Source organism: Camarhynchus parvulus, chromosome 12 (genome assembly GCF_901933205.1).
Source record: "Camarhynchus parvulus chromosome 12, STF_HiC, whole genome shotgun sequence".
NCBI lineage: Eukaryota > Metazoa > Chordata > Aves > Passeriformes > Thraupidae > Camarhynchus > Camarhynchus parvulus.
In genome coordinates, this window is record NC_044582.1 from 13,686,200 (window position 1) to 13,704,038 (window position 17,839).

The window sequence follows — 17,839 nt, forward strand, 5'->3', positions numbered from 1 at the left end:
ATGCTCCTTTCTGTTTGGGGCTGAGGAAGGCAGGCAGCGAGCTGTGAATAGCTTCAAAGAGGAAGGTCAGAGGATGGATTAGAAAAGGACAATGCAGAAAAGATCCGATTAATTTAATTGCTCATCTGAAATGTAGGCGCAGACTAAAGAAGGATGAAGAAATTATAAGCATATGAATGGAGCCAAGTAATGATTTTCAGAGAGAATATCAGAGCCCTGCCTCCCCCTGCACCCTCTGCCCCACATACAAAGGGTTTTGTATTCAGAGATTACTCCAGACTTCTGGCTCTTCTCCTCATACTGTCTCTTCAGAAATGGAGACACTGACTACCAACACATGTTTAATTAGCTGCAGCTTGATCTTGTTGCTGGCGGCTCAGACTGATCATTAGAGCCAGGCATGTGCCAAAACCTGTGAGGAGATGTAATGTGGAAACCATTCTGCTCCCAGCAGAACTGAGGTTTTCCTGGTGGAAATGGATTGATGGGCATGGCCTCAGCCTCTGCATTTCATATCCTGCCTTGAAGGACCTGGATCAGTGTCACAAAGGAGAAATGCATTTCTACCTCCCCTTAAAATGGTACCTACATCAGATCTTCTTGTACTTACAGTCAACAGATCAGATCTCCAAACACTTCAAAACCAATATTTATAACTAGAGAGAGGCAGAGGTAATTTTATGGAAAATTTCACAGGTTGTTTTGTTTTGGTTTTTTTCAATTGGAACAAACAAACAAAAGAAACCTCCCAGGAAATATAGTATAAAAGGCATTTGGGTTAGGTCAAAACATTATGCTTTTTTTTTCCCTTCTGAAATCTGTGCCTTGTATTTGCTAATGTTAAATAGCTGGAAAATTAAGCCAACTTTGAAGTGGAAACTCAGACTCTTGTGTGAAGGCTGAAAATAACTTCTTAGCATTCTTCATCTCGCTATTGCAAAGAGAGGTCAGAAACTTGTCAGCTAAATCTGCTTCTGGAAAGCTACAATTCCAGTTGCCTGGATCACTTCACAGGCGAAAATACTTGGAAAATGTTGGAGTGAGACTGACAGGCACCACTTTCGGTCATCAGCTTCCTCCTCCTGCTCAATGCAAGCCGGAGCTGCCTCCAGGAATCTGTTCTGCAGAGGGACTCATCCCCTCCCACAACATGACCAACACTACAAAGGGCTGTGACTGCTGGATGAACTGAAACACTTCTCTTACAACGACCTGGTTGAAAGAGTTCTCCATTTGACGAGTTCAAGTGATGGGAGAACTTAAGGCATGGGCTGAGCCACTTCAGCTGTTAATGACGCCTGGGTTGGGTTGAATTCCTGTGCCTTTGCCTGGTAATGGGAGGTGTCTCACCTCAGTGCTCTTCCCCTGACAGAACGCTTTCTTCTGAGTCAGCCCTCAATCATCTCTTTGAGGAGTTGTGTTGGAAAGACTCAGTAGAACAGGCTTCTCTGCACTCTTCAGTTTTCAAAGTGTGGCTATGAGGAAAGGAAGGAAAGGAATCAAATGTCCTGATTTAGAACTAATTCCTTGAGACATGCCTTTCCAACAGCCTTCAACAAAATGTGTTTTATTTTTCTGTAGAAGAAAAATGCCCATCATTGGGGCAGAAGGCCAAAGTGATCAAGCAATCACCTCTGTCTCTGAAGCTGCACAAAGAGACTGAAGAAGAGTGCTGCAATTGTCACAGAACCTAAGCACTGAAAGTGTTAAAATGTCCTTTCATTACAGGGCTGGAAAGTTAAATATGATTCAGGGTCTGTGTATTAATTCCACATCAGCTCACATTTAAAGTCTCTGTAATAATTTATTAAGGATAAATGATAGAAAAGACATTTTTACGAGATTGGTCATTTAAAATAAGAATTGAGCTTTTGAAACACGGCTTGTTCTGTTTTCTGCATCTGACAGTGTTTCAGACAGCACAAGGGAGGAATCCTCTCTCCTTTGAAACAAGAGAAGCTGGAAAAGGCTGAGCCTGCCAGCACTAAGAGATCTGCAGCATTTTCTGAGACAAAGCATGAAGAACATATAAGGGAAGACAGAAATTGCAACTTCACTCTTACCTGCAGTATCTGGGGCAGTGGTGATGTAACACTGGTTGCACTTCAACACTTGATTGTCATCCTGGGAGGCAGTCCCTACATTTGCTTCCTTTTAAACCAAATTTCTCCTGCCTGAATTTTCTTGTGTATTTGATACTATCTTTTCCAATTTAGAAAAGTTGACTTTTTTTTTTTTTTCACATTTCTTTCCATAACACTAGAAGTGGTGTGGACCAGGCCCATTATCCCAGCTCATATTTGAAAAACATTTGCAAAATTAACTGCTTGTCTCCCTTACATGCCATGTCAAAGGATGTCCCTGGTCATTGAAGGCAGCACCAGCCAGTCACCAGACATGTCTGAACAATGCATGGGACATCTCTGAGATGTGCTTATGTATATTATGCACCTTGGAGCAGTCCTCTCTGGACGGAAATATGGGAGCATCAGCCTCTCCAACCATCAGGACATAAGTGGGTGGTCATGGCCATTCTCCAAGGTGGTCCCTGGTCCACAGACTCCAACATAGGTTTGGGGCAGGGCTCCACAAAAACAGCATTCTTCCCATCCCTCATTCCTTTTGCATGGGACAATCAAACACGAGCACAGAAAACAATGTTTACCATTAAATGTATTATTCCCTTGTGTACAAAGTATTTTGCCTCTATTGTAGGACACAGGTATTGAAATATGATGGCAAATGCAGCAAGACCATACAGACATGTCATACAGGTATTCTCATTTCCTTTTGGGTATAAGCAGAAAGAAAGGAAACATTGTACAGGAAAGTGCTTGCAAAAAAATACCCCAGTTTGTAGAAAAATAATGGCATTGATATACAAAACCCAGAGTTCTTCCCTGAACAAGAAATGTCTATTTTCTCTGATCCTCAAAATCTGCTCTATTTAATGATGACCATTAAGGAATGTCAGGATAGGTGCTCTGTCATTTTTTCCCTTATAGTTTATTTTGTAATTTTTTAGGTTCTGCTAGCCCTGTTAATAGCTGCCCTGAAACTATATGGTAGAAATGAATTTGTACAGGTCAAAATAGTATTTCTTTTTATAAATAGCCATTCACTTCATTTCACTTCACTTACAGTGGCAAAGCACCACAATTTCTTTCTGAAGTTCATAGTGCAATTTTCCCTTTTCCCCTACAGAATTTATACATAAGCAATTATCATTAGAAAATCACTATTCCATTATTACTCCTTTCCCCTTTCCCTTTTTTCTCTTTCTCTTTCCCTTTTTCCTCTTTCCTTCACCAATCTCCAGCTCTGGGCTGTACCACAGCCCTGCTCGCCTGTGAGGTGTCTCCCAGCAGACAGGAATGTGTCAATCCCTGATTGTCAGGCTGACAGGTTTCACTCCAAAGGCTGAGCACAGCCTGGCACACACAGGTTATGAATCCAGGGATCATTTATCATCATTGATCCAACTCTTTTGTAACACACTGATTACACATCCTTTGGGGAGCTCTGTAAAAGACTCACACAAGATCCCGAGGTTGTGTTTGGTAACAGCTTGCATCCAAAATGGAAAGAGTTATCTGGAGTAGCAGATAAGCCTCTTCGGTTTTCCAAACTGCTGGTAATTTTGTGCTGAAAAGCTTCCTTTCCTTGTACTCTGTGCTCCTGGCTGCCTTGACATAAAAGGTGAAAGGGCAGCACCTTCCTATCACTAATAAAGTTGTGGAGAAAGAGATAAGGGACATAGTCATAGACTACAACAGTAACCTGGTCACATCACCCCCATTCAGTGTGCTACAGAGCTCTGTGAAAGCGTGGCGTGCCACAGGCAGAGGGCTATGTACAGGCAGGAGCCACCACACCTAAGGGACATGGCTCCTCCGTTTGATTAAAAAAAAGCCAACAGCAAATGTCTGGCTGTACATGGGAATGAGGAGAGGCAAGGAGCACAGATGCCTTACCAGGAAGATCCGAAGCAACACAGGAGTAGGCGTAAAGCAGCTTGCTTTTGAAGGGGGGGCAGAATCATCTGTAGGTACAGAGTGATCTCGCTGAAAGGAGGCAGCGAAGCCTCCCTTTGCAGATGGTCTGGGAGTGAGTAGGAAGCTGGGGAAATGCTGCAAGTGCCTGCAGGGGAGTACCCTGGCCAAGAGAAGGGGTGGCTTGGCTGGGTGTGCTGTCCCCATTCCTGGGCGTGCTGTCCCCATCCCTGGGTGTGCTGTCCCCACAGTCCTCACCAGCCCCATGGGGAGGGAACACCACAGAGATGCTTTTGTCCTCACGCTAGGATTTTGTAACAAAGTCTGTAAGAAACTACATCTCTTGTGAGAACACAGCCCAAGGAAACATATGGCCTGATCAGCCTGTCTGGGATGAGTTAATACCCCGCTTCCAGATGGAGTCAGGAAGCACAGTGGCACATGCAATTAGGAGACAAAGATACATTTTTTTAAAAAAGTGAGTTCACTTCAGAACCCTAAAATTGAGCTGAATATCCATCTGCAGGAATTTTGCTAAACCTGGGGTAGATCTTGATTGATTTGAATTGCCTGACAATTTTTCTGCTTTATCCCCTTCTTCAATGATAAAGGCACTGGATTAACTAAAACTACAGAGCATTAATAAATATTATGTTAGCACCAAACCAGTGGTTTCAGCACTGGCCACAGAGGTCATGTGAAATTCAAAACATACCTAAAAGATAAAGATTGCTAATGCAACTAGCACAGTATTCATTGTCATGTTTTCCTTGAGTGCTGTCAGCCTAATCCCTAAAAATAAAAATTTAAGCACATCTTGTCTAATTTCCTTGCATAAAGACAGATTGAAATGCCAAAAATACCCCTATGCAGATTGTGTAGCACCGTGGAGGGCCAAAGCAGCCCATAACTGAAGGAAAATTACTGACTGTAAGTAAACAACTGAATACAGTGACAATTAAGTATCACTTGTCATAATGCTACATATAATGTAGAGTATGCAAAATGCAGTGGTTTGACTGCAGGATTTAACAATAAAAAATAAAAATAGTAAAAGCAGCCTTAATATAATGATTTTACGTACAAAAATATTAAATCAAAATAAATAATCCCAAACATAAATATTATACTGTACATTAGGAATATGCAATCTATATACACATATACACAGATATAAAAGTGGAAGGCAGAGGTATTGCATCACTATCCTTCATCCATCTCTCATCTCTATTGGCTGCTCCCAGAGAACCTGGAAAACACAGAAAAGGTGCACATTTAGAGTCATCCTGGCCTCTGGAACATGTCACCAGACAAACTGGCACAAAAGCAGAGCAAAGGTGGATGCCAGTAAGGTGGGGAGGTGTTTCCAGGTGAGAGCTGTATCCACAAGGGTTACTGGGGGAGCAGGGGATCCCACCAGGATGCTGTGTGGGGTGGGTGGCTGTCACCAATGTGCTACATGTCTTTTTGCAAGCATGGCCTGATCTGCTCCTTCAGGGCTTTTTGGGGAAGATTCTCCTTCATGCAGAAGCAGCTGAGAACTCACCACTGCTATAACACCTGAATGTCGAGGCCTGTTCCTGATGATGGAGTGCACTTCCCACAGTAACCACCACATCTTCCTACTACTTTGGTACCATCCTGCAGGCAAAATCAGAAATAACAGCTCAGTAAGAGCTCAGGAATTCCATGCTGTAGAAGGGCCAGATCTGGGTTACTCAAGACTCGGTTTTTAGGGTGTATAAGAAAACAAATGATGCTGAAATCAATCTACGAAATCACTGCTGTATTCAAATATACACAAAGGTAATTATCTTTAGTGCTAGCAGGTCAGATGGTGGACACAAACAGGAAAGGGTAGTTTTGATTTATTAAATTGAAAGCTGCCCAAGGAGAAGGCCATTTGGAGGGTATCTCAAGGGTATCTGCTTTCTCCAGTTTGCCCCACAATGAATAACTGGAATGAGTAGAAAACTTGGCTCATGCAAGAACAAAACCACTCTGGGTCAGTAACAACTGCTCAGCTCTGCCTGAGCATGGGAAGGGCATGGAAATGGTATTTGCAGGCAATACCAGGAAACATCCACTTGGAAGGGAAAGTCCTGGAGTGGCTCCAGAGACAAGAGAGGGGGGAAAGTGACAGGGTGAGGTGATGTCACTTGCCGAGGTGCCAACCCTCCTCCCCTTCCCACAGCCAGTAGGGGTAGGTATGGAGTGGTCCTGAGGTTGACCTGGTCTCCAGGCGAGCCCAGCAAGCAGAGAGCAGCTCTGGGCTTGAGTCAGGAGATTAATACCTCCATCTGGCCCTCCTTATCTCACCTCTGCAGAGTCTTTCTCCTCCTGGTCATTAGAATGGACAGACAGTCCTTGAGGGGAATTCAACCCTCAATTACCAGAAAATTGGACTTAAGCACACAACAAGCTTGCACAAAGCACTTATTTTTAAACAAGCTCCACCCTGCCCTTGACATTATTGATCTGTGACTGCAGCAGGCTGCTATCATCTCTTCTCACTCCACCGTTCTTTCTTCTGCTCCTGCAGGCAATTACGCCCTTGGAACAGCACTTGACAGATGCCACCAGGTGATGGAGGATTTCTGAGCACCCCTGTTCCTTAAAGTTGTTTTAATTCTGCCAGCCATGATGTTTTCTGCAACCCCAAAGTCGACTTTTCTCCTTTTAGAAGGGGAGGATAGAAAAGCACCTGCTGGAACTGACATACAGGGCTGGTCCTCTTCCACCTGTAGTGTGGTCAGATCTGTAGCATTAATTCTCCTCTAAGAGACCAGCACAGAGGAGACTCATGCTCCCCAGAGCCAGGGGGAGACTGAAAGCAGTACAGGAGAGGATATTTTGGCAATTGCTGTTTGTTAAATGATGGTGACCTCCTTAGGAGAGTTTTAACAGGGGAAATTGGGATGACTCACATGAAATAACAGCCAAAAAAGCAATCCTGGGTTTCTACCATTTCAGAATATGACACAGAAGCAACAGAGTGAAGGCACACAGTGACTGCAGGAGGTGTTAACAGGCAGGCAAATTAAGCAGTACAAGTACAAATTCAGCTGTGAGTGATTGTGAAGGGCTGCCTGGCTTACCCTGAGGCTCCAGCCAGCAGAGCCCCAGGCAGTGACAGGGGATGGTATCTCTGCAACACTTCAGTGACTTGAGACTTTCCCAAGGAGATAAACCCAGACCAGACCAGCAGGAAGGTCCACATCCTCCATGCTTTATCAGCCATGTGTTGGGAACAATTCCTACTCAGGGCACTTGCCTGGCACCAGACCCTACCTGCAGATCCAACTCTGCAGCCCTGAACCTGTCCTGCTGCCCTGCCTGGTGATGCACACTCCATGCTGGACATCTCAGGCAACTGATTAAGGATCTGTCTGCCCCACAGCACTCAGCACTTTCAGCTTCACAGTTAATCAGGCTCACTAATTAATTGCAATAACTCTGATCAAGCTAAACCCGCAAGGACCTCGCCCCACTACAATTACATACAACACTTTAATGTCAGATGTTCATTTTTTGTTAGTCTCTATTGGAAGATGTTGCCGTGAATGACAATGCAGTGATGAGCAGGTATAGCCATAATTAAAGTTACAACTTACTGGGGATTTCTGAATTTCTGACACAGCGTAATTCCCTTGTGAGAGCCACTTGGCTGTTCCCATCAGGGACAGGCCTGTCCCGTACAGGTCTATGCTGAAGCGACCCTAAAAAACAACAAGAGCCTGGTTATCCCAAAATGCCATGCTCCAGACTCCCAGCACGCCACGGTGCCACTTTTCTAACAGCATCTTGACAGCAGTGTTTTCCTTGTTTTCCATTGCTCTGACCATGAGCATTGTACAAATCACAGCATGGCTCACATTAGGAATTTCTTCTCCTCGGTGGCTGCAGAGAAGGAGGGGTTTCAGATTGCTTTTGAACTGCCCTTTCCCCCCAGGTTTTCACTGCTTTACCCTGGTTTTGCACTGCTTCTTCTCTGCCAGCTGAGGGCATTGTTGGCTTTCCCATGGCAAACTGCAGAGCCTGACGTGCTCCAGCAGCTGATGGGAAGGAATTTCAGCGATGTGCTACAGCTGGTCTCACTGCTCCCTCCTCAACTGGAGAGGGCACACTTCTCCTTCTTTTCTTCTTTTCCTTATTTTCCACTGTTTTTTTTTTCCAGACTAGTGAAATAAAAACTCTTCTATTTCTTTAAAACACTTAATTCTACCCTTTCTCAAAATGAAAAAGATGGATGGAAAATTAAGGACTATGCCAGCATCCAACACTCAGCCCCCCAGCCCTCCCCTCACCCCCATGGCAGACTCCAGTCCTGCCAATTTCTGGACATCCCCAGGCTGACCCACAGCCCAGCAGGGCCGGGCAGTACCAGATGGTATTAGCTTTGCTCCTTGCACTTGCTGCCTTGGGAATGCTGATTTTCTGTGAGGAGCAAACTGGCTGGGTCAGGTGGATGGATATTAACATTTATGAGCATTCCTGAGGTAAGGGGTCAATCCCTAAGCTGCTGAGCTGTGCAGGAAGGTGTCAGCTCTGGAAGCAGGGAGGGAAGGAGATGGAGAGGTTTGCCCTCTGCTGCTGCTGTGACTCCCTGTTAATGCCCTTTGCCACTAATGCCCACCCAATACCTTGGACTATCCAAACAGATCACTTACCATCCCCAGCCCCACAAAAAGTAGGTGTGCTGGGAACATGCAGCAAGCCATCCCTAACAGATGCTATTTGTCTCCTACAGACTTTTGAAAAGCATCTGCTCCCTGCTGCTCTCTCTGCCCAGCATTTCCACCAAGTCCTGCCATGGACTGATCCCCCTGTCTTCAGCCTAGGTCTCCCTCCACAGCCTCTTTCTTCCTCCTTTTCTCCTTTACTGGGGCCTTAGGGAATGTCTCTTAGGCAGCCACTGGCCTGATAACATGGAAAATGGAAACTACTTTCTTCCCGTTCACAAAGGGAACTTTCTCCATCACTTTCTCCCTCTTCACAAAGGGAAAAGTTTCAGATCGCTGAGATAAGAATGTGCCACTCACTGAAGTTGGGCTGTTGCGATCAGCAGTAATTAATAGAAGGTCTGAACATAACAAATGGCACCAATTCCTGTTAAACGCTCTTGTCAAATACCTGCGGGCATTTGGCAGCGCTGTAGCAGTCCCCAGCAGTGGCATAAGGAACAGGTCGTCCATCATGTGTCTGTGCAAACTGTAAATCAGTTGCTGTGGAGAAGAGTTGGTGAGTAACATGGAAAGGAAGATGCAGGGAGAGAGACAAAATAAATGTAAACATGCTCTTTGCCAATGTTTAAATTCGCCAAAGCTGGCTTCCCATATTAATGTAGGAAGTCAAGACTTCTATATTTTTATGATATCAAGATTACTATATTTTTTAATATTAAATATCCTGATTCATCCCACATGTGATTCCCAGCACATGAGCACTGAATTTAACAGGACACTTACACTCAGTATTTACAGCTCAGTTTAAATCTGTTGGTGATTTAGGAACAAGGTATAAATAACAACAAAACTCAAACCCTTAACTTGGGGTTTATTTCGCTATCAAAAAATTCCCCACTTTCAAAAAGGCTACAGCACCTTCTAAGTCTCTCTTTTAAACAAAAGCAAACAACATCTCTGCTCTCCTGGCTGCCCCAGCCCAGGGGTCGGGTTTTCAAAGGGAATTGGAGTATTTTGCTCTGGAGGGATCTGAAGTAACTGAGACTCATTTAGATGGGGATGTGAGATAGCTCCTGCCTGACAGAGGTAGGTGCCCAGCTCCTTTTGAAATTCAAAGGGAGCTGGTATCAAATTCCCAGAGGGTGGTTCCTTTGAGATCTTTACCTAGAAGCTTTTACAGATTATTAGTTGCTTTTTACAGATTGATAGACTGGGAGGTCTTGAAAATTAAGTGATAAAATCCACTTATCAGATAAGGAGTCGTTTTACAGGGAAGGATTTTGATTTGCTAAAAGACCACTTAGCTATTTACTGAATGAACTCCCAACAATATGTTGTATTTTTAAAACACTTGCTGAAAACTGATAGCAGTGGAGCCAGGGGACTGAAACCATAACCCCATGGAATGCTACAGGGTCTCTGGTGGTGGGATGGGCTCCCAGCTCAGAGGAATGACAAAAGGGACAGTGTGTTGCTCTTGTTGCAGTTATATTCTTTTTCTCCATTGCAAATCCATGTGCCCAGCCCTCAACACAAGTTATTTCCCTGTGGTCTGGCTCTGCTGAGAGACTTCTCTGCCCTGGCCATGGGGAATAGCATCCCCACCCCAGTGGAGACCCCTGTACTGGGATCTCTCTGAGTAAAGTGGAGGGGGTGGGGGAGTGGGGCAGCTCCTCCGTGGTCAGGCGTTGTGTCTGAGTCTATTCTGAAAAGAGGGGACCAAATGAAATGAAATAAAATAAAATCCTTCACAAAATGCACTGTGCTGCTGGGAGTATGCAAATAGTCATTCTGCAGAGCAGATACAACAGGAATTGCCTTAGTATTTTCCTGTTTTACAGAGAAATAACATGAGCATCTCTGATGTACTCAGTCTCCCAGTGTAAAGCAGCAAACAGGTGACCAAGTCTAAAAGCAGCTTTTAACAGGAATTCTCAAGAATACTGCTCACTGGAGTACTACTACTTGCTTGTAGTTACAGCTATATTTGTGTAAAATAAACATTTTTTTAATGGCCCTGTTTTTACTCACTTATTATTTGCATAGTGTTCAGGTCCAGCCTTACTTTGCTGAAGGTGGAAAACCCAGCTGCTGTGTAATCTTTCCTACACTGGCAGTCTTCTCGTCTGCTCCCGTTATACGGACACTCGGTCGGGTTATGCAATCTAAATCAAAAGAAAACCCTTTCTACTCATGACCAGGAAATATTGCCATGGAAAACAAAAACACTGTGGGGTTCATGATTACAGGATTTCTTACCTGTATCCATACACCTCTGAAAAATTCTCTGCATCCCCATTTACTAGGGTCACATACTCCTTCGGGCTGTCAGTCTGCATCCCAGAGCAATACACCTGAGAGAGAGAGAAGCCAAAATTGTGTCATGTGCAAAGGCATCACTGAGACAACCAAAGGCAGAAAATCCAAGAGTGGAAGTGAAGACCACAGGCAGGGTCCTCTTGAACCTTGAGAAAAACCATCAAGTATCATTCTGTTGCTGAAATGCACCTTTAATGTCTTTCCTTTGACTTGCAGGAAATATTCACCATCTTCAGTGACACCTTCAAGATTTTTAACATCTTTGCAACTCCTTGGTAAGTCACCTGAAACAAAACAGAAATACTTGTAGTCACTGAACAACCATACATCAAAATTTATTTTGGAACACTCTGAGGCTTCCAAAGCATCAAAACATCTTTTTCATTTTTAACAGCTTTCCCTGAAGTGTCTTAGTGCTTACTTGGATGGCTCCCAATGCTTGGAAATACTGCAGATCTCTAGGAGTTTGAGGGTAAAAGATGCTGAAGCCAGGAGAAAGGCAAAAGAAGGTGTAAATCTGCAGACTTACAGTCATGGACATTGTGACATGTCCTCCTTTCTTCAGGTTTCAGGTCCACGTGGCACAAGCTGCTGACCTGGTCGTCATTGGTCAAACACTGCACTGAGCGGTGCATGACCCCAACTCCACAGGTGACAGAGCACTGCGGGACACAAGACAGAGATTCCTGCTTTATCTCAAGGGTTTATGGCCTCCAGAAGAAAGAACAGAGACAGATGGTTTCCCTTGTATCAAGAGACAGCAGCAAGACTTCAATCCTGTGAAGTGTTCAAACACAGGCTTAATTTTAATCAAATGAGTAGTCCCTTCGGTAATTAATCCCTTCCTTATTATCATTGATTACTTCAAGACTACCATACTTTGCTCAGTGTTTGCACACTTTGCTGGATGAGGCAGTTGGTTAAAGAGAACCATGTGCTCAAGTGAAATTGCTTATTTTTCATATTAGAAAGATTGCTGTTTTCCATGCAAATTGCACCCAAAAAAAACGTAGCCTCAAAATCTTCTCTCCCCTCACCTGCTGGGAAAATGGCTACATCTCTGCAAACACTGGGTCATCCTCAAACCATCCAGTCTAAGGGCAATCCTAAGGCTGAAATTGCACAAACTGCTGGAGGTACCAAGCAGCAGAGCATCCAGCTACTGAGTGTGGGCTGTGGGAGGTGGGAGCACTTTGCTCCTCCATCCACAACTTGCTCTTTCAAGTACTTGAGAAATGAAATTCAGCTCTTTCTACAGCTACCAGGTTAGGCTATAAAGAAAATGAAGTTGCTCATCCATTTAGAAATTATTATTCTAAAGGAATACACCATGAAGAAGATGGTCTTCAAGGGCTCATGGTATTCACAGCTTGGGTATTTACTCTTTGTCAAGTCCAGTTCCATAAAATTTAGCTGAAGCACTGAGTAGGACTCTCTCTGTTCATCAAAGGTGATGGCATTTTACATTAAATCCCTTTCAAAATCACAGGTGACAAGGGTCATGGCACTTGGTGGTCACTGGGACATTCAGCAGCCCAAAGTGAGGAGAAAGGTCTTGCTCTCTGAAATGAGCGCTCATTGCAGTGAAGCTGGATTAATGAGTTCGGTATTTTGCACTTAAATTCTGAGGGAAAATACCAATTAATTGATGCTGAGGTCTTTGCTATAATTCCTACGTGCTGACTCACAGGGAGGATCTGAAGCTTCCTATGGGGCAGGAGGAACTTAGGTTTCAAATGGCTTTGCCAGTTACCGTGACAACTTCTACTGCATTTTACTTGGCCTGACACTCATCGCCTTGTAAAGGTTTGACAAATTCCTACAAATGCCTGAGCTGGGTTAATAAATCAAGTTTATGGGAGAAACATCACATTTCAAAGAATGTCAGAAGCCCTAAGAAGTGAAATGTTATCACCTTAACTAAAATTTGATCTTGTAGTTCAGGTCCCAGAAGAGGCTTAAAACAAATAACTTTAGCAGAAAGGCCAGGTTCTTTCCCCTGACCTGTCCCAGCATTTGTGAGAAGGAGGGGGAGGAAAAAACAAGAAAAAAAAATCGTTTTAAGGTTCAAATGACCAGTGTTTCAGCCTAATGCTGGCTCCCAAGTCTTTCTCATACATGTGGCCAAGTGGGATCAACTGCAGTTGTCAGTGACCCACCAATCATTCTAGCATAAGGCTTTCAAACCCTTGTTTTCTGCAATGACCCCACTCTCTGACTAAGCATTCAGCATGGCCATCAACATGGCCACAAATGTTGGCTACATCCCAATTTTCATGAATGCTACTTGTAGCTGCTGGGATTGCCCCATACAAAGGGGTTCAGTCTGAAGTATAGAGCCCTACACACACCAGGCCTGCTGCTGCACCAGAGTATTGCATGCATTGATTTAAGCGTCTCTAAGACATTCCCCTGCCAAACCTCCGGTCTGTGTCTAAAAAAACCCCAAGTTGTTCCATTCTTTTTGGCCAAAAAAGAAGTTTGCCCGACTTACGCTTCCCCAGTTGCCGACGCGCCAGGAGGCCGAGATGGGGCACTCTCCGAGGTAGCAGGGCTGGATGTTGGGGGGCTGTGTGCCAGGACAGTTGACCATGTTCTGGTAGCCATACTCATAGTGGTCCTTCCCGGTGTAGATCTCACTGCAGGACACCAGGCGCTGCCTGTATCCCTTCCCACACGTGACGGAGCACTGCGGGCACAGCAAAGACCGGTGAGCACCACGTGCTTCAGCAGGGCTGCCCAAAATGGGAGGGGAGGAAACCAGGCCTGACAGCTTTTGACACAGGAAACTGATTCAAGGGATCACTGGTATCTATGCAAGCCAGTCATGAATATTGTAAGCGGCTACTACAAGTGGGCTGGTGCCTGACATTATCTTTGAGCACCAAGTTCTTCTTTGGGCTGGATCTACAGCTGCTCCAGGACTCCGTGCTCCAGGCTGGCTCCCGGCCATGTGTTACTTCTTCCCAAGCACAAAGAAAGGAGCAAAAGATCCATGGGAATTCGGAAATGCTGCTATTAGTTGTTTTGGTTGGGTGGGGTTTTTTTTGCCATGGGATACAGAGAGAGAGAAAGTGGTCAAGGTTGACCCTGAATTACAGGTACTTGTCAGCAACTAGAAGAATGAGAAATTTTTCATGGTAATTAGAGGATAAACAGCACTTCTGCCTTCCTCATCAAAGGGCCGAGTGGGACCTGGGAGAGCCAAACTCTGGCTCTGTAAACTCTCTTCACCTCTCTGTCTTCACGGGCCTGAGTGCTCCCAAGTGGTCTCCCAGGCAGTGGGGGTGGGTAGAGGGTGCCTGGGCAAGGAGCAGCCAGAGCTCCAGCTTGACAGGCACCCCAATATTTCTCTTAAGAAACCACTCAGGAGATCAGGCTGCTCTGAGATATTCTCATGTCTCCACATTTCTCCCTCCCTGCACTATCTCAGGTGGCTTGGCTCTCCTTCCCCTCAGTCCTGCCATGTTTTCTTCTTTTCCCTTTTCTTGTTCTTTCTCTTTAATCAGTGCTGTGTCAGCAGCTGCCTTGTCATTTCCCTCTGCTGTTTCTCCAACTGGAAAGTAATCCTTCACTGGCTGCAGAAGGAAACAGGCTGAGATTAGCCTGCGTCCTCCCGCATCCGGCGCCCGCTGCAAGGAAAGCTCATCTATTTTCCCTGCCTGCCAGCTGTGAGGGTGAATGCCCTGCCTTCCCTCACTCTGGGTCCTTGCCCCTGCAAAGACAGCACTGAGGAAGGATGTGCCCCCATGGTCACCTCCAGGCTTGCCTCTCGCCCATGATGCACATCTGGACCCTTACACAACTCACAGGGCCCCAGAGCCCCCAGGGAGTGGATGGGAATAAAACCAATTAATTAAATAAATGAAATAAACCAGCAGAAAACCAAAGAGGGTGCCTGCTGAATGCACTGTGCTTTGGAAGAAAATTGCCTCCAGATAATATTAGCTAGGACCCTGAGCACACTGCTTTTAGTCTTTAATATCCTGGTTGTCTCCCACAGCACAGCTCCTTTCTATCCAACAGGGAGACTGGACACCGAAATAAACTAAAAAATAAGAATTAAAACCCAGAGCGCTGCCTTGCCACTGTTGATTGATTTGTATTGCAATACCTCAGCAGGGGCAGCGTTGAGAGGAGGAGAGGGATGCAGGGGTGGGGATGGGGCCTCACCTCTGACCACTCTCCCGTGATCCAGATGTACTCGCAGGGGGGCAGCGCGCAGCTCTGCACCTCGGGCGGGCGCTCGCTGGCCTCGCAGCGGCCGCTGCTCTGCGGCTGCTCCTCCTCATCCACACAGAACACCTCGCGGAACCGCGACGCCTCCCCGCACGTCTTCGTGCACTGTGTGCGACAAACAACAGCTCAGACAACCCTGGGGGACTCCAGGGAATGAACCCACACCCCAGCAAGCCCTGTAAGCTGGCACTAGTATCACCTGGGGGAGAATTTTCCACCAGGACCCTGCTGTGCCACATGCTGCTGCTGTGACAAACTGCTGCTGACCTCTGGAGGTACTGACCCACATCCCCAGGAGAAACCACGGTAGCAGGTATTGGGATGGGGCAGATGCGGGGCCCAGCTGTGGTAGGATCAAAATATGCAGGGTTGGGCATGCTGGGCCAGGAGACAGGGCCAACCCCCATTATTTCAGCCCCTAGCGAATACAGCTGTTTGGAGAATGACAACTCAACCATCCCCCTTGCAAAATTCACACTGCTGCACCTCTGGCTGTGGCTGGTGTGGGGGGAGCTCCTTCCCCAGCTCTCTGCCTTGGCATGGGGCACACATAATCACAGAATCATCACAGAGTAGTTTGGGTGAAAAAGACCTTAGAGATCATCTCATTCCAACCCCCTGCCATGGGCAGGGACACCTTCCACTAGAGCAGGTTGCTCAGAGCTTCACCCAGCCTGGCCTCAAACACAACTCTACAACCACTGCAGCGGAGGCAGCCCTGCAGGTTTATTCTCTCTTAAACACTGCCCTGCCTGATATTAAGATCAACCCATGCCAGACAAGTACAACTGCTCCCCAGGTCCAGGAGATTTCAAGGACTCAGTTCTTTCTCTCCTTGTCACAGAAAAACGAGCCTGACTGTGAGGCTATGTTCTTGGGAGTGAGGCTGTCCTTGGAGGGTATCTTAGAAAAACACATAAAACAAAATAAATCAGTGTAAGAGCAGCTGCCTAGATAAAACCCTATTTTCTTTTAGTTATTGCCTGTAATGGACTTCTAACGCTTTCAACTAACTGGATTAACGAGGAGAAAAATGCATGAAAATAATAATTTTATAGAACATGTAGGGAATGTCTTCCCCTTAAGGAAAAGGAGAAAACATCCAATCAGACCATCCCTATCTGTACAGAAACAGTGCTTGAAGTTACCTAGGCTTGGAACACTATGCCAGTTTAATCTAGTTAGAGTCTTACCCTCCAAACATCATTTCCAGCCTCCCTGAAGCAACTCCTGTTCTCCTGGCTGGCCAACAATTAGGAGGATATTAGTGGGTTCAGCTAATTGCAAAATGCAGGCACTGTCATGGCCCTGTTACTGTAATTGGCTGTCAGAACCAGAATTGCAAATTATTTGAGAATATTGAAAAATCAGATCAGTGTGTGGCAGCAGCAGCAAGCCAGGAGAGCAGCAGTGAGCACAACATCATGTTGGGTGTAAATATTTAAAACTGGGGCAAAGTGGAAAGGGATGGGGAAGGAGAGGCAGCTCCACAAAGCAGCATTTATTCCAAAGGAATAACTTAGGAGCTCTTAGGCAACAGTCAACATTGCAAAATCTGCAGTCTGCCAGAAGACCCCAAGGGCTTTGTGTGCTTTCAACCTTATTTACTCTCTTGCTTTGAGTCCTTGGAGTGGAAGCTCCTTCTAGGTCTGTGCTGAAACATGGCAATCCTACAGGGGTTGCAGGAATTTGCTGGAGTGTGATTTCCCCAGAAAGCAAACAAAGTGAGCTATATTTGCCCATCTCTGATTATCTCCCTATTACATAAGTAAAAACTGAAAGGGGGTCATTGTGTGTGAGTATGGCACCACTTCAGCTCCATCATCAGGGAGCTTCCCTGACAGCTCTCCAGGGACCTTTTGGGGCAGCCTGAACCCCAACCTTCCTGCTCAGTGGGAGTGGGGCCACAGGATGCTCAAAGCTTCCCCCCTCTCTGCTTTGGCATTTTCCAGCCCAGCAAGGGGTCAGCAAGACAGGGTGAATTGTTCCATGGCCGCTCAGAGCCAAAGGAGGCACCTTGAAAGGAGTGGGAAGAACAAAGACTGATTTTGTCTCATCTCCTTAATGTATATTTCAGACTAAATTTGCAAAGTACATTGGCTCATGCTTCAGCTTAAGAGGGTGAACCATCTCTATGCCATCAAGGTATCTTCTAACACTGGCAGTGAAGAGCTATCACATCAAAAGCCCATCCTTGTTTACAATCATTACTTGCTGATGAAAGACTGACACTCCCAAGCACAGGCCAGCCTGATTTGGGTTTGTCTGCAAATAACAGTTGTGTGGTCAAATAAACCCGAGCCAGCTCTGTGCATTTTGTCATCATCAGAAATTGAAAGTTTGGTTATTTGTATTTTTAAGGGTAACTGGCAATTGAAATAATCCCACTGAAATATTAAATGAGGCTCAAAGACACTGAGACCGCCATAAACTAAGTCACAGAGAAACACTGCAGAGGTTCCAATCGGCCATCCCAAAGTTATAAAACATTATTCATGTAGAAAGCAGACAGTTCAGCTAGCATGAAAAGGCTATTTTTCCTTTTAATGCAGTGACAGATTTTGCATGAATTCTCATGTTCAAGATTGATTTAAATCTCACACA

The 17,839-nt window shown here is 45.4% G+C and overlaps 1 protein-coding gene across 4 annotated transcripts in view; it reads right to left on the reverse strand.

The window, feature by feature from the left end:
- Nucleotides 1–2,379: 2,379 nt before the first annotated feature.
- Nucleotides 2,380–17,839, reverse strand: part of ADAMTS9 (ADAM metallopeptidase with thrombospondin type 1 motif 9) — a 78,971-nt gene continuing 63,511 nt past the window's right edge. For 3 of the 4 annotated variants that reach the window (XM_030956489.1, XM_030956488.1, XM_030956490.1), the window contains 10 exons: nt 15,170–15,340; nt 13,491–13,685; nt 11,526–11,658; nt 11,186–11,280; nt 10,937–11,031; nt 10,709–10,842; nt 9,126–9,217; nt 7,607–7,711; nt 5,539–5,633; nt 2,380–5,241 (listed from right to left, as the gene is read on the reverse strand). In XM_030956489.1, coding sequence (XP_030812349.1) covers nt 5,544–5,633; nt 7,607–7,711; nt 9,126–9,217; nt 10,709–10,842; nt 10,937–11,031; nt 11,186–11,280; nt 11,526–11,658; nt 13,491–13,685; nt 15,170–15,340 — 1,110 coding nt within the window. In that variant the 3' untranslated portion in view covers nt 2,380–5,241; nt 5,539–5,543. Of the gene's footprint in view, nt 5,242–5,538; nt 5,634–7,606; nt 7,712–9,125; nt 9,218–10,708; nt 10,843–10,936; nt 11,032–11,185; nt 11,281–11,525; nt 11,659–13,490; nt 13,686–15,169; nt 15,341–17,839 lie in introns of those variants that run through there. The other variant, XR_004061102.1, reaches the window with a different exon arrangement.